This window comes from Bufo bufo, chromosome 1 (genome assembly GCF_905171765.1).
Source record: "Bufo bufo chromosome 1, aBufBuf1.1, whole genome shotgun sequence".
In the NCBI taxonomy this organism is placed as follows: domain Eukaryota; kingdom Metazoa; phylum Chordata; class Amphibia; order Anura; family Bufonidae; genus Bufo; species Bufo bufo.
The window spans coordinates 223,313,892-223,340,073 of NC_053389.1; the positions used below are offsets into that span (position 1 = coordinate 223,313,892).

At 45.4% G+C, this 26,182-nt stretch overlaps 1 protein-coding gene across 2 annotated transcripts in view; it reads right to left on the reverse strand.

Moving 5' to 3' along the window:
• The window catches only part of ITPR2 (inositol 1,4,5-trisphosphate receptor type 2), a 347,585-nt gene that overhangs the window by 83,946 nt on the left and 237,457 nt on the right, over positions 1 to 26,182 (reverse strand). For both annotated transcript variants that reach the window (XM_040435629.1, XM_040435619.1), the window contains exons 38-45: positions 14,485 to 14,587; positions 13,209 to 13,396; positions 12,944 to 13,124; positions 10,402 to 10,661; positions 8,617 to 8,817; positions 3,588 to 3,698; positions 3,268 to 3,363; positions 3,064 to 3,183 (exon numbers count right to left, since the gene is read on the reverse strand). In XM_040435629.1, coding sequence (XP_040291563.1) covers positions 3,064 to 3,183; positions 3,268 to 3,363; positions 3,588 to 3,698; positions 8,617 to 8,817; positions 10,402 to 10,661; positions 12,944 to 13,124; positions 13,209 to 13,396; positions 14,485 to 14,587 — 1,260 coding nt within the window. The remainder of the gene's footprint in view (positions 1 to 3,063; positions 3,184 to 3,267; positions 3,364 to 3,587; positions 3,699 to 8,616; positions 8,818 to 10,401; positions 10,662 to 12,943; positions 13,125 to 13,208; positions 13,397 to 14,484; positions 14,588 to 26,182) is intronic.

Genomic DNA, 26,182 nt, shown 5'->3' on the forward strand with positions numbered 1-26,182 from the left:
GCTGATAAAAGAGACACCATAGGTTGGCGCAACACTCAGTGTCATGATTTTAGAAATTAATGAAGGCAGCACAGACCGGGATGCAGTGATGTGACGGTCTGCAGGGTGTCATGATGGTCAGCGGAGGGAGGGGGTGCGATGGTCTGCCAGTGCACGAGCTGCTGCACACCTCCTGATACTTCAGCGGTTTAATTAGGCACTGTCATTTCAATTCCAGACTGTGAGTCACAGAGTACTAGACGGTCTGCCTCAGCCAGCGAGACGAACACGCTTCTATGGCGAGATACAGAACTGTCACATGAAACCAACAACAATAATCCAGCCGCCTTTGCGTGTTATAAATAGGCAGCAGTGGCGTTCATGGTCACAATCGTTATATAAAACTGCAGGGAGAGCGACAGTTTCTAAAAGCTGCGGAGGAGGAATCGCTTCTTCTCCATCTGTAAATGATAGAAACTTTGTTCTGTAAGTGTCTAACACTCACGTCAGGCAGTACAGTGGGTGTCATCACCCACATTTCCACAGACCCGCGTGGTAAGGAAAAGTGCATTCTATTACTTTTTCCTATCATATAGGTGTCAGTCCTCACTGCCAATCTGACATTCTGTTCAGGTCTATCTCACATAGAGAGTGTTATTATTGTACCGTCATACACATGCCATCAGAACTTTTATTACACAAACAAATTGTTACCCAGCTTTTCACTGACCCCGAGTGGCACGAAAATCTGCATTGCACTACTTTTTCTTACCAAAGGCGGCCCCGACGTCAGTCCTTCCTGCAAATTTGACATTCTATTCATGAACCAGAAAGCTCAGGATGATAAGCCCTCTAAGGGCTCATGCACACGGCTGTTGGATGTAAATTGCGGATACTCAAAACACGGATACCGGCCGTGTGCATTCTGCATTTTGTGGAACGGAACGACCCATAACCCCATCCCCCCTCACCAAGCTCATAACTCTCACATTCCACTCATGAACCAGGCAGCTCAGGCTGAACAGCTCAAATAGTATGTACAAGATACGGTTGACTTTACTATGTGAAAGCAGACTGTTAGGGCTTGTTCACACGGCCGTATGGCTTTTTCAGTGTTTTGCGGGCCGTTTTTAACTGATCTATTTTTCTGGTTTTTGTTTCAGTAGTGTTTCTGGTTCCATTCCGTTTTTCCGTATGGCATATACAGTATACAGTAATTACAATGAAAAAATTGGGCTGGGCATAAAATTCCATATATATTCCGTTTTTTGGCGGACCCATTGACTTGAACGGAGCCTTGGATTGTGATTTGCGGGCAATAATAGGACATGAGTACATTCCGTTTTTTTGGCGGAACCACTGAAACAAAACGGCCCGTATACGGAACGCAAAAAAAACGTTCGTGTGAACGAGCCCTTGCTCAGTTTTCCACAGGCCACAAATGGCATCTAAATATTCATTAGAATATAAAAAAAAATCCTTTAATCTGGCATTGGCTGGATTATGAAATGTTCTGGATTATCAGAAGTCCAGAATTCTACCACACCTCTATCACTTGGGGTGTCTCCTAGTCAGTTCTGTCGTCTCAACAGTCTGACCCTCTCTGATCTTCTTCTGATCTGATTATCAGACTTTCTGGACAAAGTCCAGAATTTTACTGTAACTCCATTCCAGGCAGCATTTCCAAAAGTCATTTCAATGATCATGAATGCAATATGGACAGTGTGTTGCAGTAAGACACTTTCCACTGCACATTTTATCATCACACACAGGTACATTGCTCTGTAATGTCGTCCTAACAGAGGATGGTGGCTCATACAAGGTGCTGGGAGCTGCAGACCCTGATTAATCACTGGCTGCGACCCCTGTGGCATATTTATGTCTCCCTGCCCACAGCAGGTCAGGCATTTACAAGAAAGCCTGTTCGCTTCCGGTAAAGCAATTCACAGGTCGGGCATTAGAAGAGGTAAAGGATGGATCTCCCCCCACCCCCTCTAGCAAAGAAATGAAAGTCTACACCAAAAATATTCTGTCTGCAACAAGCATGAAAATAGAACAAAAAAAGGACATGAAACCGGATCCTGGAAGAAATGGAAAAAGGGGAAGAATGCTCAGAATGGTGGTCACATGAGATATAAGACACGTTGGGCATGCGGTGCTGGTGTGGGTCTTTGTAGGACATGCTGGGTGACATCCTTACCACAACCGTCTGGTGGCCATGAAGTAACCCTTAGTGGTTATGAAGCAACATTGTCCTAAGTGGACATTAAAGAACAGAGCCCCTAGTGGTCATGAAGTAACAGTGACCCCCTAAAGATTATGAAGTAACAGCACCCCTAGTGGTTATGAAGAAACAGTGCCCCTCGTGGCCATGCAGATATAGAGCACCTGGTGTCCATGCAAAGCCTTACTGGTCATTAAAAAACATTGGTACTTGTGGCCATAAAGATCAATGCTCCTAGACGTCACACTGAAATGTGGGTCCCACCTTAAAGATTAACTAAACTTTTGAAAGTTTCTGCCCCACGGAGGTTTACTAAATGCTGGCATAGCACTTAGGTACCCTGTACCCATGTGCTATGCCAGGATTAGATGAACAGAGCGGCTCCTGCTTCTGCCTGCTCCGCTAAGTTAAAAGTCCTGCATGTCAGCTATTAGCTTAGCGAAACGGGCACAGGCAGGAGCTGCTCCGCTCAGCTAATACTGGCATAGAACTGGCATATATTACAGTAGTATTATGGCATTAGGGACATTTTACCAAAAAGTTAATCAATGGTTTAGTTACTCTTTAAGGGCCAGCACCAATGTTATGCTCTCGTATATATCCCAATGACCCCACACTGTGCTCACACATTTCTATAACCTCAGCCTTAGACATGAGTGAATAACTTTTAGGCCAAGGAACTGCAACTTTCAGCACTCCAGCTGTTCTGAAACGACAACTCCCAGAATGCCGTTCATTTCTACGGGAGTTAGAAGAAAAGCCAGTATGTTTGCATGCTGGGAGTTGTAGTTTCACAGCAGCTGGAGTGCCGAAGGTTGCTGATGCCTGTTGTGGGCAGTGCATGTACACATCACTCCTACCTGGTGGGCCAGGATGTAAATGTTATGACCCACGGCTCTTGGGGACACCTGATCCTCCTGCCCATGTTCATCATGTTCGCTCTCAAGGCCCTGGTTATGAGCTGCCTTTATTACATCCACCTGGGAATAGAATTAGATGATTGCAGTCAGTGGGAGGGATCTACAGGTCTGTGTAGTCACGGGTACATTGATGACGTTCATTACCAGTTCTCCAGGTCTCATGTTGTACAGGATCCTCTCTGCGTTTTCACTATCATGACGACTTTCCATGATGGCTAGAAGCAGTTTAGAGGCGTTGTTCTGGAATAGAGGGAATAGAATTACATGTCTGCAGGGAATCCTTAACTAGTCTGGAATCTAGGGCATGTTCAGCCTAAGAAATATCAGCAGATAGGAAGTGCTCGATTCTAATACAGAAGCTAAGGGTCAAAAGTCTATGGAGATATTTTTGGGGTTGTCATCCAGTCCAACCATGATTACGTCAGGCACGTCAAGTAGCATACTGTGATGACTATGAGCAGCACCTTTAACTGAAGCACCAGGTCCATGCGGTATTTGCCAAGCGGATTGATGTCATTCAGAATTAAGGCGATGATTATGTCGATTCCATTGGACTCATGCGTTGCAATGCATGTCTGCAAAACAAAGGAAAGGCTCAACCTTTGTGTTTTACTTACATAGTGACAGTGTTAAATTACATGATATGACCCCCCCAGTGGTCGTAGTGTCCCTAGTAGTTATGAAGTGACACCATATTACAAATTATTATGCAAATTGGATTTAAGTGTCATAAAGATGTAATTTTTTGTTTTTCAATGAAACTCATCGATGGTATTGTGTCTCAGGATTCTTTGGATCCCTGGAATCAATCTCAAACATGACATGTGATAATTAATTTGCCAGGTCAGCCCAGTAAATGGTAAACTACTTAAGAAGGACGTTCCATAATATTAAGCAGGCCACAGGTTTCAAGGAATATGGGAAAGAAAAAGGATCTCTCTGCTGCCGAAAAGCATCACATACTGCCATGCCTTGGACACGGTATGGAAACATTAGATCGCTGATGAAAACTTAAGCGTGATCATAGTTCTGTGAAGAGATTTGTGGCTGATTCAAAGCACAGACGGGTTTGTGCAGATAAAGGCATAGTGAGGAAGGTTTCTGCCAGATAAATTCATCACATTAAGAGAGCAGCTGCTAAAAAGACACATATTTGAAGTTGCTGGTGTCTCTGGAGTCCTGTGAACCTCAAGGTGTAGGATCCTCCAGAAGCTTACAGTTGTGTATAAACCTACTATTCGGCCACCCCTAACCAGTGCTCACAAGTAGGGATGAGCAAATCAACTCCGGATTGAACATCCAAAGTCGATTCGCATAAAACTTCATTAGAATATTGTACGGAGCGAGCGGTCGTACAGTATTAGAATGTATTGGCTCTGATGAGTCGAAGTTATTACTTTGTGAACTCTTGCAAGGCTTCGGGTAATTCAGAAATTAATTTCTACTGTTAAAACCCTTTTACCAAACTCTGTTTTGGTTCCAAGCGGTACCTTGGAACCGAACTTACCTGAAACCAAAACAGAGTTTGGTAAAAGGTTTTTAACAGTAGAAATTAATTTCTGAAGTTATTACCCGAAGTCTCGCGTGACTTCGAGAAGTAATAACTTCAACTCATCGGAGCCAATACATTCTAATACTGTACGGAGTGCTCTCTCCATACAGTACTCTAACAACGTTTTATGCAAATCGACTTCGGATGTTTCAGCTGAAGTCGATTCGCTCATCCCTACTCACAAGCAGAAACGGTTGCAGTAGGCCCAGGATAATTTTCAAACAGTCTTGTTTACTGATAAGTTCCATGCAACCCTGGTTTGATCAGATGGATGGAGAAGTGGATGGCCACCATATCCCAACAAGGCTGCGACATCAGCAAGGAGGTGGTGGAGTCATGTTTTGGGTCGGAATCACGAGGAGAGAGCTAATAGGTCGCTGAGTGTCTGAAAATTATCTCGGCACAGAATACAGAGTATCTGAATGAGCACTTTCTTCCATGGTACAAAATGAAGAGCCATGCCTTCCATAGCAAATTCATCTTCATGCATGACAATGCACCATTTCATGCTGCAAAAATACATTTGAGTCACTGGCTGCTATGGGCATAAAAGGAAAAAAACTCATGGTGTGGCCACCATCCTACGCTGACCTCAAACCTATGGGAGGGTATTCTGACATCCTGCAATGAAATTCAAGTAGAAACTCTCCAAAAACTCACAAGTTCAATGGATACAAGGATTGTGAAGGTGATATCAAAGTAGGGGTCCTATGTTAACATGTGACTTGGCCTGTTAAGATGTTTTTGATTGAAATACCTTTTGATTTCAGTAAATGTGAGACCATTTCCAGTTCGATAGGAAGTAACATTGCCGCTAGTAGCTATGAACTAACAGCATCCCTAGTGTTAATGATGTAACACTGCCCATAATAGTCATGAAGTAACAATGCTCCTAGTATTTATGAAGTAACAGTCCCCCTAGTAAATATGAATAGTTATAAAGTAACAGTGCCTCTAGTAGTTATCAACTAACAGTGTCCCTAGTAGTTATGAAGTAACAGCATCCCTAGTGTTAATGAAGTATCATTGCCCATAATGTTTGTGAAGTAACAATGCTCGTAGTTATGAAGTAACAGTGCCTTTAGTAGTTATAAACTAACAGCATCCCTAGTGTTAATAAAGTAACATTGCCCATAATGGTCGTGAAGTAACAGTGCCCCTAGTAGTTATGAAGTAACAGTGCCCCTAGTAGTTATGAAGTAACAGTACCCCTAGTAGTTATGAAGTAACAGTACCCCTAGTAGTTATGAAGTAACAGTGCCCCTAGTAGTTATGAAGTAACAGTGCCCCTAGTAGTTATGAAGTAACAGTGCCCCTAGTAGTTATGAAGTAACAGTGCCCCTAGTAGTTATGAAGTAACAGTGCCTCTAGTAGTTATGAAGTAACAGTGCCCCTAGTAGTTATGAATTAACAGTGCCTCTAGTAGTTATGAAGTAACAGTGCCCCTAGTCAGGGGCGTAGCTAAAGGCTCATGGGCCCTGGTGCAAGAGTTCAGCTTGGGCCCCCCTTCCCTTAGTGCTTATTGGTAAGGGGGCAGGGGAGCACGTAGCCTTCCTGCTGCCAGAGGCAAACATTGAAAGGGCACCCGCCCTCAATCTAAATTCTTGACCTAACCCCTTCCCTCCAGCCAGAGGTGTAAATTGACCAGCATGCACTTTCTATAATGCCGGTGTCTTATGTGGCACAAGGGCTTTTGGGCCCCCTCAGGATCCTGGGCCCAGTAGCGACTGCTACCTCTGCACCCCCTATAGCTACGCCCCTGCCCCTAGTAGTTATGAAGTAACTGTGCCTCTAGTAGTTATGAAGTAACAGTGCCTCTAGTAGTTATGAAGTAACATTGCCCCTAGTAGTTATGAAGTAACAGTGCCCCTAGTAGTTATGAAGTAACAGTGCCCCTAGTAGTTATGAAGTAACAGTGCCCCTAGTAGTTATGAAGTAACAGTGCCCCTAGTAGTTATGAAGTAACAGTGCCTCTAGTAGTTATGAAGTAACAGTGCCCCTAGTAGTTATGAAGTAACAGTGCCTCTAGTAGTTATGAAGTAACAGTGCCTCTAGTAGCTATGAAGTAACAGTGCCTCTAGTAGCTATGAAGTAACAGTGCCTCTAGTAGTTATGAAGTAACAGTGCCTCTAGTAGTTATGAAGTAACAGTGCCTCTAGTAGTTATGAAGTAACAGTGCCTCTAGTAGTTATGAAGTAACAGTGCCTATAGTAGTTATGAAGTAACAGTGCCTCTAGTAGTTATGAAGTAACAGTGCCTCTAGTAGTTATGAAGTAACAGTGTCTCTAGTAGTTATGAAGTAACAGTGCCCCTAGTAGTTATGAAGTAACAGTGCCCCTGGTAGTTATGAAGTAACAGTGCCCCTAGTAGTTATGAAGTAACAGTGCCCCTGGTAGTTATGAAGTAACAGTGCCTCTAGTAGTCATGAAGTAACAGTGCCCCTGGTAGTTATGAAGTAACAGTGCCCCTGGTAGTTATGAAGTAACAGTGCCCCTGGTAGTTATGAAGCAACAGTGCCCCTGGTAGTTATGAAGTAACAGTGCCCCTGGTAGTTATGAAGTAACAGTGCCTCTAGTGGTTTACATAACAACAGCATGTCTAATGGTCAGGAAGCAAGCTGCAATCTCCCTGGTTCTGCAGTGAGAGAGACCATTTTCCAGCAGTACTTTCAGTGTGGAATTAAGGCTTCTAACTCCACCTTCTGCTTTCATTCCCTGCAGAACCAGGAAGACTACAGCTTGTACCGAGCAGTAAGAGATTTCAGCAGCAGTTCTGCTAGGTATGCGGAAACCGGGAATACACCGGACTCGACAGGTCAGCTCTCACTTTCTCAGCTATCTGCAGCAGTCTCATGGAGAATTCAACCCCCCACCAATTAGCTACTTATACCTTTCCTGTAGATAGAGAATTTCTTTATATCTTAGGACAACCCTTATAGTGATGTATTCAGTTTGTATTGTGTAATCTGATGAAAGATTCCCTTTAGGCATCACAGTGAAATCAATACGAAAGGTGCACCACAATGATAGGCAACTGACCATACTGGCCAATCCCTCAGGCTGATGTTAAGAACGGAGTCTTTAGCCAATGTATTCCTGTGAGGGACACATCGGAGCCCTTCTGCACCACCGTCAAGGTATCTCAGCGGGGCATGGGTTCCTACCATTAGACTACCTACTGTGTGTGAACACTGTCTGAGAGGTGCTAAGATACAACTTACAGCCAAGCGCCCACCTACCTCCATAGTGATAGCCTGTGTCACATGGCCTGTTATAGGTGGGGCTTACAGCCGTATCATCTCTCCCACTACCCGAGTGATTTCACTATGGAGGTAGGTGGGAGCTTGGCTGTAAGTTGTATCTTAGTACCTCTCAGACCGTGTTCACACTCTGTAGGTAGTTTAGTGGTAGGAACCCATGCCACGCTGAGATACCTTGACGGTGGTGCAGAAGGGCTCCGATGTGTTCCTGACAGGAATACATTGGCTAAAGACTCCGTTCTTAACATCAGCCTGAGGGATTGGCCAGTGTTGGCAGTTGCCTATCATTGTGGTGCACCTTTCACAGTGATTTCTGTATTTGTATATTTTCATCCCCACATTATCCCATCTTGTGTAGGATGCCCTTGTGGTGCATGTGGTCCGCTGCCGACATCCTCCATTGTATGCATTTTTGCTGGGGATTGCCGTTAGCAACAGATCACATGCGGAGGATCTGCTCCCCCGATTCTAAACACGCCACAGTGTTTGGGGTTTTTGAGCATTTCCTCCCATTTAGGCCACTTTATTTCAGTTATTTTTATCACAGTGAAATCAAAAGACATGCAGGGTCCTCCGTGCTACAGGTATCTACTGTACTCCATGGTGGCAATATGGAGTCAAAGGGGTTCCATATGACCTGAGGACTACCCTCTAATGACTCTGAAATTCCCCTTCATATTACCTGATTCTCATGGCAGGGACCCTGGCAATATTCAGTCAAGCTCTCCAGGGTCTGATTCACCAAAGCCACATTTCTCTCATTAATATAGAGTCCTAGGAGACCCAGGCCACCCGTTGTGCTCCCGCAAATACAGTCCAAGAACTGCAGGGTCTCGCACACCAAGTTATAGTTGGTTTTGTTGTTCTGGTTCCTCAAAAAGTTCTAGAATAGAAATGTGTATAGTGTTAAATGGATCAGGCAGAAGACATTAAAATGACTCGTAAGCTTCTCATCATTCTCTTTATTTATGACCATGGCTTTACAGCAGGTGTATGAAAATAAGGAAGCAACCCATTGACCTATATGAGAGCTCAATGGGTCCATGTGCACAGGACATTGCTGAGGGAGGAGGCAGAAGGAGCTGCACCCATCACTTATTGTCAACGCTGTGATCCTATATCATATGCCTCAGAATATGATAATGGTTGCATGAAATATGATTATGGGGGTGTAGTGAGCATGCTCTGTATCACTGGCCTAGGTCATTGTTCAGGGAGAAGAGAGGAAAAGCCAAGCTGTCCCTATCACTTAGTGTCCATTGTGTAATCCAGTGTTATCTACCTCCAACACGAGCATTTATATGGTTATGGGGGAGCTATCATGCCTTTACAGCAGGAACTTGGAAAAAAGAAAACAACCTATTGAGTTATGTGGAAAGTATAGTGAGCATGCTCTGTGTCACGTGCAGAGGTAACTGTGCAGGGAGGAAGAGATCGCTGTTCCTATCATCTCTTGTAAACAGTGAGGTCATGTGTTATCTGCTCCAGTATATGATCATGGGAGCAGCCAGCCTGCTTTCACAGCAAGCACCTGGAAAATGATCTATTGACTTCTATGAGAGTCTGTAGCGAGCATGCTCTGTGTCACGTGCAGAGGTAACTGTGCAGGGAGGAGGAGATCGCTGTTCCTATCATCAATCATGAACAGTGAGGTCCTGTGTTATCTGCTCCACTATATGATCATGGGAGCAGCCATCACGCCTTCACAGCAAGCACCTGGAAAATGATCTATTGACTTCTATGGGAGACTGCAGCGAGCATGCTCTGTGTCAAGTGCAGAGGTAACTGTGCAGGGAGGAAGAGATCGCTGTTCCTATCATCTCTTGTAAACAGTGAGGTCCTGTGTTATCTGCTCCACTATATGATCATGGGAGCAGCCAGCACGCCTTCACAGCAAGCACCTGGAAAATGATCTATTGACTTCTATGGGAGACTAGCGAGCATGCTCTGTGTCACACGCACAGGTCACTGTGCAGGGAGAAGGATGTGAGCTGTCCCCAACACCTCTTGCCAATGGGGTGATCCTGCCTCCAGCATGATCATAGAGGGCGAGTCCTGACTACAAAGCCAGACTACTGTGAAGGAACTAGAGATGAGCGAAAAGATGCTACAGAATCGATTTGTCCAATCAGCAGGGCTGTTAGAATTGATTTGGCCAATCAGCAGGGCTTCTTCATTTGCATAGGCCCTGCTGATTGGACAAATCAATTCTAACAGCCCTACTTATTAGACAAATCGATTCTGTCGAATCTTTTCGCTCACCTCTAGAAGGAACCAAACAATATTTTGTATTAACTCAACTCAATTTTGATTATTTTAGGTTTAAAAGCTATTTATAATATTTATGAAAAGTATTTCTTACAGTGAACCTCAACCGTGAGGCCCCTTAAAGGGGTAATTCCTAGATAGCTCAGATATTCCTATTTCCTTTGGAAGCCAAAGACAACAGAGAGGGTTGAAACTTAACCTGTAATCCAAGGTTATGGTTCTCACAGAGGAGCTGGAGGAACCTGAGGATCGGCTGCATGATGGCTATGACAGGACTGACTATCACGGCTTCTTCCACTGTCTTCTCATCTCCTCCTCCATTATCCCCTCCAGGACCTATAAGATCCAGGTCTGGGTCTATTTCCTTCCTATAGACACAATACGCTTTGGATGTGGCTGTGGACGCCTCAGCTAACTGTCCTTTCATCCCTTCTTTAAGATGCAACTGAGAATCCCGTGCTGAAAAAAAACAAACAAAAAAAAACATTCCTGGGATAATGGGAAAATGAATATAAAAGAATAATGGAGAATGAGAGAAATAAGGGGAAAAATATATTTGGAAAAATGCTCCATCATTGGCAATATTGTGAATGCAACAAATCCCAGTGGGTCCAACCTGATCATACTGGTAACACAAATGTAGGATTTATTAACAATCATTAAGGATCATTAACAAATGTCTGACAAAGAGGTGTTTGTTTCAAATGGGGACCAGCAGAACCTTGAATGCTGCTCTGGAGGTAACTGAAGTATACGGCACAATGTAATATAAATCCAGTGCACAATAAGTAAAGCAAAGTCACATATTAATGATTCTGACCTACTTATCAACACTGCAGTTGGTAAATTAGGGACACCACCCTGGGAACACCCCCTCAAACCACAAGGGACCACCCATTCTTAGGCATGGCTTACATAAGCCTGCCCATTTTCAACCTGGGACAGTCCAAATTTGCAGGTACTGTCTCTGAAAATTAGGGATGGTCCCTGCAAATTCGGGACTGTTGGCAGCTATAATACTAACTAATGGCCTTCTGCAATAATTGCCCTGCCCCCAACCCATTCAATACATCAACTGGAGGATCAGGGGGCTTTTGAAGACTACAGGGGCACCCACAGGCCTGTATCTGTTAGGATATCTTACTGTATATATAAGGAGCTCTGACTGATGGTAGGTGTCCATTGATTCAGGCCTCATGCACATAAACATATTTTTGGTCTGCATCCGATGCGCAATGAGGCCGAAAAAATGCAGACCGCACAACATGTGTGTCACGGTGGGGAGTGGGGGAAAACTCCCCACCGTATAGCGTAGGAAAATGGGGAAGCAGCTAGGTCTGGACACCAGGAAAAGGGAGCAGGTCACCTCCCAATGCCGCCTTAATCCTGGCCCTGACTCCTAACCATATGAGCAGACCCAGATGGTAGGTGGGCTCATACACAGGAACTTCGGACCCCGAGTCGCCCTGAAGATACCTACAATGAGGTTAGGAGCAGGAGACGACCTGTTCATCCCAGACGCGGATAAACAAAAGTATCCACTGACCTAGCTACAAGAAAAGGGACAGCCAGTGAACAGCCACTGGATCGGCAGGTAAGAGCCCAGAAACAACATGCACTTACCTGCCGCGGCCACAACAACCACCGGACCCCCATGCAGACAGGAAGCATGGCGGCCCCAGGCAGAGCTGCTCACCGACTTGTGATTCCCCCTCAGGGGAACCCTACTCCCCCTTCCGGAGGTTATGCGACTCACAGGGGAAATGTCTAGCAAACATGCTGGAAACAGACACCCACATGCCAGACATGTAACACCAAACTAGATATACAACAGACCCCGCACATAACCCACACCAAACATAGATACAAGGGAAGGTAAAGACATAGGGAACATAGGAGAGACATCAAGGTGACATTGATGTCTAGCTAGGAGGCCCTCCCACTGGACAGATGGTATATCCAGGATAGGAGCAGCACTCCAGCTCTCACAAAGGCTGAAGGGCAACTGACCTCATTCTCACAACACAACATATAAAGAGCCAAGAGGCCACACCCAAGACACACTTAAATCCACACCGCCAGATAATTAACCCCAGACAGGGAAGGACACAGGGGAAAGGAGGAGCCACCTACATGCGTCAACACATTGCCGCAGGCAACAGCATGCACAGCAACCGTGTCACGGCACACACAACAGAGGCCATGACAATGTGCTGCCCGAATCCATAAATCTGAGTTGCGGCCCAGGAAAAAAACATAGAACATGTCCTATTCTTGTCAATTTTGCGGAGAAGGATAGGACATTGCTATAGAAGGGAGAAAAGAAATGAGGACACGCACAAGGCTGGGATCCGCGGTTTGAGGATTACAAAATGGATATGGTTGTGTGCATGAGGTCCTATATGCAGGAATTAACCAGGATATCCACTTTATACACACAGTCATCCATGAATTACACATTGTCACCCATTTATTACCCATTTTGAACCATGTGCTAAACATTGTCCTCCATGCGCTGATACCACTGCTGATGTGTAATATTCCCCTTCAGCAGAGACTAGGTGTTTCCTCTCGCAATTAAGGCTATGTCTACACCAGGAAATTGATTTAAAGGAAATATTTCTTATCCGAATGGTTCAATCTAAAAGACTAAGTGACCCAATGTAAAGATATGTGTCATAATATCATAGCCCACAGAGGTCAGTGGTGCCCAAGGTACCCCAGATGATCACACCAGTTACCTCTGCGTTTTGGTAATGACATTGAATCACAGTCATCATCCTTCTTCTTGGTGCCCAAGTCAATGGTATTTACTGTGACAGTGGCACGGATTTCCAGCTGTGCCGCTCTCATCCTGTCATAAAGAACCTTGAAAAACTTCTCAGATTTTTTCTGTTCATTGAGTTGATGGTAGAATGAGCTCTGCAGGAAAGGTCCAGAGATGGTCAAATTCAATCTATCCAATACAACAGTGCTGCCAACACCGCATACTCTCTGCTCCCATACCTGGATCTGTGTGTTCCCTCCTTCCAGTAATGCGATTCCTAATAGTATGCCTTCAGAAAATATCCGGTCGTTTTTGGTGCTAACAATGACGTCAATGATCAATTCCGAGGCTCCTTCTTTATCAAGAAGACACTGGATATCAGTCATGGATGCACCAATCTTGCGGTCATTCTCCTGGGTGGAGTAACCTGCAGAGTCATAGCGAAGAGTCAAGGAGGTCTTATAAACTTCATCAAATTTCACATATGATTTTGACACAATTTATCCCCTTTGCACTATTTTCACTTTTTTTTTTTGTGCAGTTTCTAGAATATTTTTGTTACCTGGAAACTGTCAACAGGCAGGCTAGCAACTGGTCACTCCTGACTACGACTTGCATGAACACCAAGGCCAGCTCAGCTAATACATACATGAATACATATCCAAACGTACTCAAAGTAATAAAGGAAAAAGGATAGCATCAGCCAACAGCAGCTTGTTGATGGTTTAATGTAATTTTTTATTTTATTTGGCCCTACACATCAAACAGTAAAAATAAACATAAAAGAGCATCTTATCTAATAAGGATATAGGGGGAGGGGCATGTATTAAGACTGGGCTGGCCCTCACATTGCCCAGTCTAAACCACAAAAAATGTTGTACGAGCATGGTGTGTGCTAAACTTTTGTGACTTTTTGATAAATATCCTATACTGTCTATATACAATCATAAGAACAACAAAGTAGACCCACTTTGAATTTTATGATCGGAACATAATAAAACATTTTTTTAAATCTGGTCATTGGAAGGGTCAAAATTAGGTCAATAGAATCTCAGATGGAAAAAAAAAAAAAACAATATCCAAAAGGTGGCGCACCCTGTTGAATAAGGCACAACATTGATTATGGGGGAAAAATTTGCAATGTGGTGGCAATTCAGTCAACCATGGGCAGGAGTCTGAAGTCTCCTGTCCTTGATCAGACAAGGCGTTTGTTTTTCAGTTTTATTTCTGCAATCATTTGTATGTGGAAATAATGGAAAGTGGACATGCCAGTTACCGTAATTATAAAATTCTGAGTACCTGCAGCCATCATTAGAGGGAACTTATGCAGTAAGCTCCCTCTAGTGGTGGCTGCAGGCATCCATAATATTATCATGTGACTCGGATAGTTCAGGGCTTGTGTAGCTCTGTATCATAAAAATGAAGCTCTGATCACTAAAAATATATAGAGAAACGATTCAGTGCAAAATGTCCTGATACCAATGACCGTAATAACTGAAGAACAGAAGACTGTACCTCCAGAAGGGCTGGATTTACTGAACCCTACAGGTCCATTCGTGGAGGATCCAGGCTCCCCTTTGAAGTAGCGATTCAGGAGAATTTTCCGCAACGTCATCCCCTGTACAATATTTAAAAATACATATAAATTAACGCATTGGGAGTAAATTTACTAAAACAGTACCAAAAAGCACAATGATATGGTCCTCAGCAACCTGTTTTCCCACAAAGCACTGCCCTTTGGCGACAGGCCAGCTGATTACACTTTAATACAATTGTCCGATATCTCAGATTATTTGATAACAGGGCACTTGTCATGTCCCATTTTTGTTGTAAATAAGTAATTTTTATGTAATAGGTATTAAAATTATTAAGGTTTAGAAAAACATGGCTGCTTTATTCCAAGCACAGCACCACTCCAGTCCACAGGTTGTGTGTGGTATTACAGCTGAGCTCCATTCTTGATGCTGTTTTTAGAAGAAGGTAGCCATGTTTTTTTCTAATCCTAGACAACCCCTGTAAATGCTATGACTGTATTAACATTTTAAAGGGACGCTCCACAACCATTCTAACCTCCCTCTATAGACTGTGCAGTGTAATGTAATCTATAGTACTCAGACACTTTATTTGGGGTTACCGGCGCTTTAATTTCCTATGCCCTTGTGAGAATGGGAAGAATAGAAATATGTAAAGTTTCCAGTGTTTTATTTAGAGACGGATCACGACAGCGACACAATCCCAGACAATTAATGATGAAATATTGCTTTGGAGCGCACTCGGAATATCTGACTCTGCTTTGTGCTATATTGTAGAGACGAGACATCCTTTACAAAGAAGCCGAGTGTGGAGACTGGAAAACGGCTCAGATTTGTCTGTCTCTTCCCAAGGTCTGGCCTTTAAAGCATAATAAATGAAATCAGTTGCAGGGCGTGCGTCTCGCCTGACCTGTGTGGGTTGACTCAACTGCGTTCAGCATGTAGGACACATGGTTTCCATGGATACAGCACACGAGTTTAGGTGTAGGAGTCAGACATTGTAAACATGACGGAATATTCTGTCTCCCAGTCCAAAACACACCCTCCAGCAGCCGTACTGCACCCAGAGAGACACAAGGGCAAGAACGCTCACTCTCTTCATGACGCTGGGGGAAAAAATTAAAGGGCAATTCTAGTCTTGAAGGATACTAACATCAATGGTGTCATCATCCTGTATAAGCAACATGGTAAAGAATTTTCAAAAATATGTTACTCTTAATTGCTATTTTTTCCTTTCAAAAATTCCCTCCCATCCTCAGGCTGGAGCTTATTTTTCCTATGCTCCCAGAGGTGGGAGGAGCTTTCTTCAGATCTCATTGCAGAGTAAGGTATTGTGTATGAGATGACTAAAGGAGTAGGGGAAGGAAGGTGAAAACAGATAACACTAACTCTGTCCTATCACAAGCAGTGGCGTGGAGGGGGCGTGCCTAGGGTGTTTGGCACCCGTGGCGGGTCCTTTCTCTGGCACCCCCCAATAAAATTTGTACCCACTCACCGTAGTATTGCCCTCATTGTACAAACTTCACAGTAGTTTTGTCCAGATATGTGCCCCTCGACAGTAGTTATGCCCATTTTGTGCCCCCTCACAGTAGTTATGCCCAAACTGTGCCCCCTCACAGTATTTATGTCCTCAATGTACAACTTCCACAGTAGTTATGCCCACATTGTGCCCCCTTAAAGTACTTATCCCTTCAGTGTGCCCCCATCACAGTAGTTATGCCCTCTGTGCCCCTTTCAAAGTAGTATTGCCCTGTCTGTGCCCCCTTCACAGTAGTAATGCCCCTTGTGCCCCTTAACAATAATAATGCCCACTCTGTGCCCCATAACAGTTATGCTCACCCCCTTCACAAGCGTAATGCCCTCTGTGCCCCTTCACAGTAGTAATGTCCTCTGTGCCCCCTTCATAGTAATAATGCCTATTGTCCCCCTTCATAGTAGTAATGCCCTCTGTGCCCGCTTCATAGTAATAATGCCCATTGTGCTCCGTCCTTCATGATATTAATGTCCATTGTGCCCCCTTCGCATTAGTATTGCCCATTGTACCCCCTTCACAGTAGTAATGCCCATTGTGCCCCCTTCACAGTAATAATTGCTATTGTGCCCCCTTCATAGTAATAATGCCCATTGTGCCCCATGCATAGTAATAATGCCCATTGTGTCCCATTCATAGCCCATTGTGCCCCGTCTACAATAGTAATGCCCATTGTGCCCCCTGCAAAGTAGTAATGCCCTCTGTGCCCACTCCACAGTAGTAATGCCCTTTGTTCTCCCTTAATAGTAGTAATGCCCTATGTGCCCCTTTGTAGTAGTAATGCCCTCTGTGCCCCCTCCATAGTAGAAATGGACATTGTGCCCCCTTCAAAATATTAAAGCCCTCTGTGCCCCCTTCATAGTAGTAATGCCCATTGTGCCCCCTTCATAGTAGTAATGCCATCTGTGCCCCCTTCACAATGCCATCTGTGCCCCATTCATAGTAATAATGCCCATTGTACCCCCTCCACAGTAGTAATGCTCATTGTGCCGCCTTCATAGTAATAATGCACATTGTACCTCGTCCACAGTAGTAATGCCCACTGTGCCCCCTTCATAGTAGTAATGCCCATTGTGCCCCCTTCATAGTAATAATGCCCACTGTACCCACCACAGTAGTAATGCTCATTATGCCCCCTCCATAGTAGTAATGCCCATTGTGCTCCCTTCATAGTAATAATGCCAATTGTACCCCCTCCACAGTAGTAATGCCCATTGTGCCCCCTCCATAGTAGTAATTCCCATTGTGCCCCCTTCATAGTAGTAATGCCAATTGTGCCCCCTTCATAGTAATAATGCCCATTGTACCCCCTCCACAGTAGTAATGCCCATTGTGCCCCCTCCATAGTGGTAATGCCCATTGTGTCCCCTTCATAGTAATAATGCCCATTGTGCCCCTTCCAAGGTAGTAATGCCTATTGTGCCCCCTCCATAGTAGTATTGCCCATTCTACCCCTTCATAGTAGTAATGCCCTCTGTACCCCCTTTATAGTAGTAATCCCCATGGTGCCCCCTTCACAATAGTAAAGCCCTCTGTGCCCCCCTGAAGCTCACATCCAGCTCTCCCCTGCATTCACATCGCTCTGCAGCTGTGTGGGAGGAGCTTAGGCAGATTCCGGGGCTGCAGGCTCCTCCCACACAGGCAGGAAGCGCGATCTGTGTCTGCAGGCTGAATGGTGGAGCAGGGAGTAGTCTTCCAGATTCACCATTGAGTGACGGGACCGCAGCTCACGGCGCTCCAGCAATGAGCGCTTGCATCTGTATTGATGGAAGCGCTCATTGCTTCTGGGCTCTGGCACCCCCCTAAGAGCAGGCCATCCCCCCCTTAGCACACCAATGATCACAAGGAATGTGGGAGGGGATATTTAAAGGGAACTTGTCACCTGGATTTTGGGTATAGAGCTGAGGACATGGGCTGCTAGATCGCCGCTAGCACATCCGCAATATCCATTCCCCATAGCTCTGTGTGCTTTTATTGTGTCAAAATAACACCCCCCCACCCCACACACACACTCCAGCGCCAACTCCTGTTAGAAGGTGTACTGGTGTTGCCACTGGGGGAAGTAGGGTATCCTCCTCATTTGCGGGTTCCAGGGAAAGTGTGTTGCAAGAGCATTTCCTGGAGCCCCTTAAGAAGGGGGGAATTCAATGATTGTAGAGGGTCAAGAAGTTGATCTATTCTTCTGGACAGAGATGCATGGGGGGTAGTTGGGCCCCATCCGACAGTCGTGCCATGAGGAACATCTTCGTTGGAGGCCAAAGGCAAAGGTGGTTAAGCCCCTGCTGAAGATGGGTTTCAAGGCAATTAACTTCTATGTATTGATACACTCCTAAGGTACATCTGAGTTTGATGTCCGTTTCATTCAGCCAGCTGGGCTTTAGATCTTTTGGTCAAATTACGATCTGGCAAAGAACAAGCCTGGTTGGTGAGACAAGACTTTCCTTTTTCAGTGGTGTCTAGCCAAAATGAAGCCATGAAGGTGACCATTCTGACTTGTAACAAGTCACTTTCTTATGTGGATCTAATGACATGGTTGGTTGGTCAATATCGTGACATAGTGGAGATACTCTAAAACAATAGAGATTAATTTGTTATTTGGTCAGGGGCCTGGATACCCAAGGTAAAGTTGAAGCGTAATATAGCTACCTATATCCCTTCTGCAGGTTTGCTTTGCAGGGATCATATTCTGCTTGTGGCAACCCAATAGTGCAAACTGTAATGTGCAGAAATGCATATTGTGTGCAGGTGTAGGACATGTTACTGCATCTTTTGTGCAGATTAGGTGTCATCTTTGTAGTGACTTAGGTCACACGTACAGCCGTTGCCCTTGTTCCTTCGGAGAGCTGTGAGGCTGCTTTTGCTAGGGAGGGGACTAGCAGAGGAGAAGGAACTTAAGGGCAAAGGAAGATAGCAAGAAAAAGACGCCTGCTCAACTAAGGCATTTACATAAATGCCAAAAGGATAGGGAGATGATGGAGTCTGAAGCAACTGGGATGACACTGTCCCTGTCCTGGAGACCAACCTTGCTCCTGAGGCTTTGAGGAATGAAAAGTTTGAAAGGAAATTTAGGAGGATCCGGAGGGAAGAAAAGTGCTGCATCTTCAAGATCCTCCCATTACAAAAGTATGTGTGAGGATGGTAGGATGCGGTTAGAGCGAAAGCAAAAGCAGGATACTAATAGGAAAAAATGTCAGCTCTTCTCCCAGCCTTGTCAAAGGAAGATACAACTGACTCCCATCTAGCTGATCTTTTTAATTGGTTCTAAGCCTTGCTAACAAACACCTACTCTTCTTTGGAAGAGGAAGCTGAAGAGAGGTTCTAGAGATGGTGGCAGGGCCTACAGGGGGCCCCCAGGTCCTCTTCCTCTGACAACATAAAGTCATCGGATGATGAGCTTGGCCTGGAGTCTGGAGACGAGGATCAGAAAGTGGTTGGTATGGACACTTCTGTGTCCAAAAAATGGGAAAGGCTCTTCCTCTGAAACAGAAGATAAGGGGAGTTGGAAAAAGTTGGCTAACACAGTCTACTACGAATGCAATATACACTCCATTGACCATGGCTTCCATTAATGTCACCAGCATTGTCAGATACGGCAAAGTTGGGGCACATCGAAGCCAACATTTTATTTTTGCAGGAGACTAGGCTACTTGATTTGGCGGCTATGTTTAAAGCTAATTAACATATACAGTCCCCAATCCAAGTGTTACAGGAAGTGTGTCTTTATGAGGATTAAAGGGTTTCTATCATGAGAAAAATGGTTATGTAGCTGACTGACATTAGCCATGTACTAATGTCAGTAGAACATAACAGTACGATTTATAACTCCCTGCCTGCCGCCGTTCCCTCAAAATAAAGACTTTTATACTATGCTAATGAGCCTCTTGCTGCAGCACCTAGAGGCTCCGTCTTCTCACCCTTTGGTATGCCCATGTACAGTTGATTGACGTCTGAGTTCTCCTCAGTGTCCCGTAAATCCTGTGCCGTCCCGTTTAATATTCGGCGCAGACGCAGTGAGTGAAGGACGCGCCCCTGCTGTCTGCTTCCTCACAGCGCCTGCGCCGAAGGAAGGAAGCCGGCAGCAGGAGCACATCCTTCACTCACTGCGCCGAATACTAAACAGGACGGGGCAGGCGCGGGATTTACGGGACACTGACTCGAACGTCAATCAACTGTACATGGACGTGCCACAGGGTGCGTAGACCGAGCCTCTAGGTGCTGCAGCAATGCCCCACTAGCACCTAGAGGCTCATTAGCATATTATAAAAGTCTTTATTTCGAGGGAACGGCGGCAGGCAGGGAGTTATAAAGCATACTGTTATGTACTGCTGACATTAGCACATCGCTAATGTCAGTCAGCTACATAATGATTTTTCTCATGACAGAAACCCTTTAAGCCCTACTTTTTTACAAGTCAGAATATAGTCTTTGGAGGGAATTTAAACCCTCCATGAGACTCCAGAACAGGGAAGTTTCCAGTGACCAGCTGACTTATGAAGGTATCGGCCTTAATAGTATAGCTAGCAGGGCTCACCTGGTGGATGTCCACTGGTGGCACAACCCTGGCCATGCTGTGTTCACCTATCAAAGGATGGGAGGAAGCTGTCTGTTCAGCAGTGCCTGTTATTGAAGTGGAGTTCTGTGACCACCATTTAATTTCATTTGTGATGGATGTTATAGAGACCCCTTTCTTCAGGTATCATTTCAGCCAGGTATCATTGATGGATTTTTCTAGAAGTAAGTTAGAGAGGTGGGAAATGTTCAAGAAAATTATTCCACCAGCTCTCGAGGATGGATAGATATCACCTGTATCAGGACCTGAGAAGGAAACTCTAGCAACTTATCTTAACTAAAGGTAGCTGCAGGCTTTGGAGTCAAGGAGTGAAATCTTTACTTAAGAAGTGTTAGTCTGATATACATAGTTTATGAGAGGGATTATGGGAATTCCCCCATTTCATTTTCCTAACCTTACAGAAACTGCATGGTGTCAGTAAGCAGTGAAGTAGTCATAGATGACATGCGATCCCAGAGACATCCAGATCAGATACTTCTACCGTGCCGCTTAAAGAAGAGGGATCTAGAGTGGGATGTGATGTCAGCTTTTCTGCCTGCAAATGTCCCTGATCTATGAGCAGACCCGATCTCTTGACATTTTGGTAGGTATGTTCCGGGAAGAAGAAGTTGGACTGGCAATCGAAGGATGTTGCCAGGTCTAGATTAGTGTTGAGCGAATTTGTGTTTTCATATTCGTCATACAAGGTTCAAGTTATCTAAGAACTCTGTTATGTTATTCCGCTACCACGGACCATAACGGAATTCTATGACGGAATGCACCAAAAAGCCTATAAGAGCAATAATAGAAGTCTATGCTGGCCATAAACTTCTATTATGACGGAATGCAATACAGAATGCCTCTTATAGGCTTCTGTGGTGCATTCCGTTATGGTCCGTGGTAGCGGAATCCATAACGGGATTCTTAGATAACCCAAACCTTGTAAGCGGAACTTGAAAACCCAAGTTCGCTCAGCACTAGTCCAAATGGTTTAACATCTGAGTTCTATAAGACCTTTAAGGGCGTTAAGGTTTCCCTTCTGAATGAGGTGTTTAATGAGTGCCTATCCTTGAGCATTCTGCCAAAGTCAATGAAGAGGTTGGCCATGATAATCAAGTTAAAAGCTAAGGACACATCAAGAAAGGTTCTGGCAAAGGTGTTCTTTAATCAACTGGTGAAGTTTGCACCCTGGCTCCTTTCAGGGGCTATGCACTGCTCTGTTCCAGTCTCAGTGTACGAGATGCACTGGAACAGGAGTAGGGCAGGTCACTGGAAGGAATTATTTCCGTCATTAGATTAGGCAAAATTTTTGATTTGATTAACTACGAGCACCCCTGGTCTGTTAGTCAGATATATGGCCTGTCAGCGGGAGGGTTGTCAATTGGTTCAAGACCTTATAAGCAGGGACTCAAAGTTTCAGATTGTGAGCAGTTGAATTGGCCCCTCTTTAATTGTGTCATCTGGTGTTCACCAGTGTTGTCCTTTGAGCCCACTACTGTACGGGTTTCTGATTGACCCATTCCTTTAGGAGGGTCTATTGTGGTTCGCTGGCTGGAGTAAGGATGGACCCTGCAGAGCCGTAACCACTGTGAGGGTGGTAGCATATGCTCAAAACGTTAAGCTCTTTGTGTCCTTGAGAGGGGAGGCATAGTGGATGATGCCGGAGGTAGAGCACTTCTTTGGTCCAAAATCAACCAAGATAAGTGTGACTGTCTGTGGCTGGGAAGGGGAGATCCTCGTTTTGATCTCCAGGACACCCTTCCAGGGCTCAAGAGTGAGCAAAAGTTCTCAGCATCAAATTTGGCCTGGGGGATTAACCGAAGCAAAGCTGGGATAGCAGGTTAAAGAGAACCTGTCGTCAACTTTATGCTGACCTCATTGAGGGCAGCATAAAATAGTGACAGAAATGCTGATTTCAGCGATGTGTCACTCATGAGCTAAATGTAAGTGGTTGCCAAAAACCAGCATCATAATCATTGCAGCCCAGGCCTTGAAAAGAGTCAAGTCTACCTGAGAAGAGTCCTGGTTATTATAATCTCCTGCTCTCCCGCCCACCTGCTGATGACTGGCAGTTCTCTCCTAGAGAGAAAGGGAGAAAACTAGGTAGAAGCCTGTCAGTCATCAGCAGGTGGGCAGGAGAGCAGGAATTCATGAATAGCCAGGACTCTTCTCAGGTGGCCATGAATCTTTTCCAGGCCCAATCTGCAATGGTTGTGATGTTGGTTCTCGGCAACCACTTACTTTTAACTTATAAATGATAGACCGCTGAAATCAACTCCCCTGTCTCTACTTTATACTGCCGTTAGTATGGGCAGTATAAAGTTGATGACAGGTTCCCTTTAAGATTGCTGTTCAGAATGTGGACCGATGGAGGGGTCATTGAACCTAAGGAAAAAGGTAAACCCTGTCTCACTATATTTTATGGTATGTCATTCAGATGTGTTACTGTTTATTATTTTATGCAATAAGCTATGTTGTACATTTTGTAAGGTTACCTACTGTAGATCGCACTGCTTTTGTATTAATTTTGTAATTGGCATAGTGTTCTGTTATTACTGTAATATCTTAAATTTTATATCTGTAAAAGATTTATAGGATGTATTTCAGGATCAGTACATGATAAGTAATGTAATTTATAGACAGTGGCTGCACAAGCAGAATAGTGAGTACAGCTTTGGAGTATAATACAGGATGTACATCATGATTAGAGTTGAGCGAACACCTGGATGTTCGGGTTCGAGAAGTTCGGCCGAACTTCCCGGAAATGTTCGGGTTCGGGATCCGAACCCGATCCGAACTTCGTCCCGAACCCGAACCCCATTGAAGTCAATGGGGACCCGAACTTTTCGGCACTAAAAAGGCTGTAAAACAGCCCAGGAAAGAGCTAGAGGGCTGCAAAAGGCAGCAACATGTAGGTAAATCCCCTGCAAACAAATGTGGATAGGGAAATGAATTAAAAAAAAAATAAAAAAATAAAAAATGACCCAATATCAATTGGACAGAGGTCCCATAGCAGAGAATCTGGTTTCACGTCAGCAGAGAATCAGTCTCTTCATGCCATAGCAAAGAATCTGGCTTCATGTCAGCACAGAATCTGTCTTCATGTCATAGCAGAGAATCAGGCTTCACGTCACCCACCACTGGAACAGGCCACTGTCACACATTTAGGCCCCGGCACCCAGACAGAGGAGAGCAGTCCCGTAACAGAGAATCTGGCCTTATGTCAGCGCAGAATCTGTCTTCATGTCATAGCAGAGAATCAAGCTTCACGTCACCCACCACTGGAACAGGCCACTGTCACACATTTAGGCCCAGGCACCCAGTCAGAGGAGAGAGGTCCCGTAACAGAGAATCTGGCTTGATGTCAGCACAGAATCTGTCTTCATGTCATAGCAGAGAATCAGGCTTCATGTCACCCACCACTGGAACAGGCCACTGTCACACATTTAGGCCCAGGCACCCAGGCAGAGGAGAGAGGTCCCGTAACAGAGAATCTGGCCTTATGTCAGCGCAGAATCAGTCTTCATGTCATAGCAGAGAATCAAGCTTCACGTCACCCACCACTGGAACAGGCCACTGTCACACATTTAGGCCCAGGCACCCAGTCAGAGGAGAGAGGTCCCGTAACAGAGAATCTGGCTTGATGTCAGCACAGAATCTGTCTTCATGTCATAGCAGAGAATCAGGCTTCATGTCACCCACCACTGGAACAGGCCACTGTCACACATTTAGGCCCAGGCACCCAGGCAGAGGAGAGAGGTCCCGTAACAGAGAATCTGGCCTTATGTCAGCACAGAATCAGTCTTCATGTCATAGCAGAGAATCAGGCTTCACGTCACCCACCACTGGAACAGGCCACTGTCACACATTTAGGCCCAGGCACCCAGGCAGAGGAGAGAGGTCCCGTAACAGAGAATCTGGCCTGATGTCAGCACAGAATCTGTCTTCATGTCATAGCAGAGAATCAGGCTTCACGTCACCCACCACTGGAACAGGCCACTGTCACATATTTAGGCCCAGGCACCCAGGCAGAGGAGAGAGGTCGCGTAACAGAGAATCTGGCTTCATGTCAGCACAGAATAAGTCTTCATGTCATAGCAGAGAATCAGGCTTCACGTCACCCACCACTGGAACAGGCCACTGTCACACATTTAGGTCCAGGTACCCAGGCAGAGGAGAGAGGTCCCGTAACAGAGAATCTGGCCTTATGTCAGCGCAGAATCTGTCTTCATGTCATAGCAGAGAATCAGGCTTCACGTCACCCACCACTGGAACAGGCCACTGTCACACATTTAGGCCCAGGTACCCAGGCAGAGGAGAGCGGTCCCGTAACAGAGAATCTTGCCTTATGTCAGCGCAGAATCTGTCTTCATGTCATAGCAGAGAATCAGGCTTCACGTCACCCACCACTGGAACAGGCCACTGTCACACATTTAGGCCCAGGCACCCAGTCAGAGGAGAGAGGTCCCGTAACAGAGAATCTGGCTTGATGTCAGCACAGAATCTGTCTTCATGTCATAGCAGAGAATCAGGCTTCATGTCACCCACCACTGGAACAGGCCACTGTCACACATTTAGGCCCAGGCACCCAGGCAGAGGAGAGAGGTCCCGTAACAGAGAATCTGGCCTTATGTCAGCACAGAATCAGTCTTCATGTCATAGCAGAGAATCAGGCTTCACGTCACCCACCACTGGAACAGGCCACTGTCACACATTTAGGCCCAGGCACCCAGGCAGAGGAGAGAGGTCCCGTAACAGAGAATCTGGCCTGATGTCAGCACAGAATCTGTCTTCATGTCATAGCAGAGAATCAGGCTTCACGTCACCCACCACTGGAACAGGCCACTGTCACATATTTAGGCCCAGGCACCCAGGCAGAGGAGAGAGGTCGCGTAACAGAGAATCTGGCTTCATGTCAGCACAGAATAAGTCTTCATGTCATAGCAGAGAATCAGGCTTCACGTCACCCACCACTGGAACAGGCCACTGTCACACATTTAGGTCCAGGTACCCAGGCAGAGGAGAGAGGTCCCGTAACAGAGAATCTGGCCTTATGTCAGCGCAGAATCTGTCTTCATGTCATAGCAGAGAATCAGGCTTCACGTCACCCACCACTGGAACAGGCCACTGTCACACATTTAGGCCCAGGTACCCAGGCAGAGGAGAGAGGTCCCGTAACAGAGAATCTGGCCTTATGTCAGCGCAGAATCTGTCTTCATGTCATAGCAGAGAATCAGGCTTCACGTCACCCACCACTGGAACAGGCCACTGTCACACATTTAGGCCCAGGTACCCAGGCAGAGGAGAGAGGTCCCGTAACAGAGAATCTGGCCTTATGTCAGCGCAGAATCTGTCTTCATGTCATAGCAGAGAATCAGGCTTCACGTCACCCACCACTGGAACAGGCCACTGTCACACATTTAGGCCCCGGCACCCAGACAGAGGAGAGCGGTCCCGTAACAGAGAATCTTGCCTTATGTCAGTGCAGAATCTGTATTCATGTCATAGCAGAGAATCAGGCTTCACGTCACCCACCACTGGAACAAGCCACTGTCACATATTTAGGCCCCGGCACCCAGACAGAGGAGAGAGGTCCCGTAA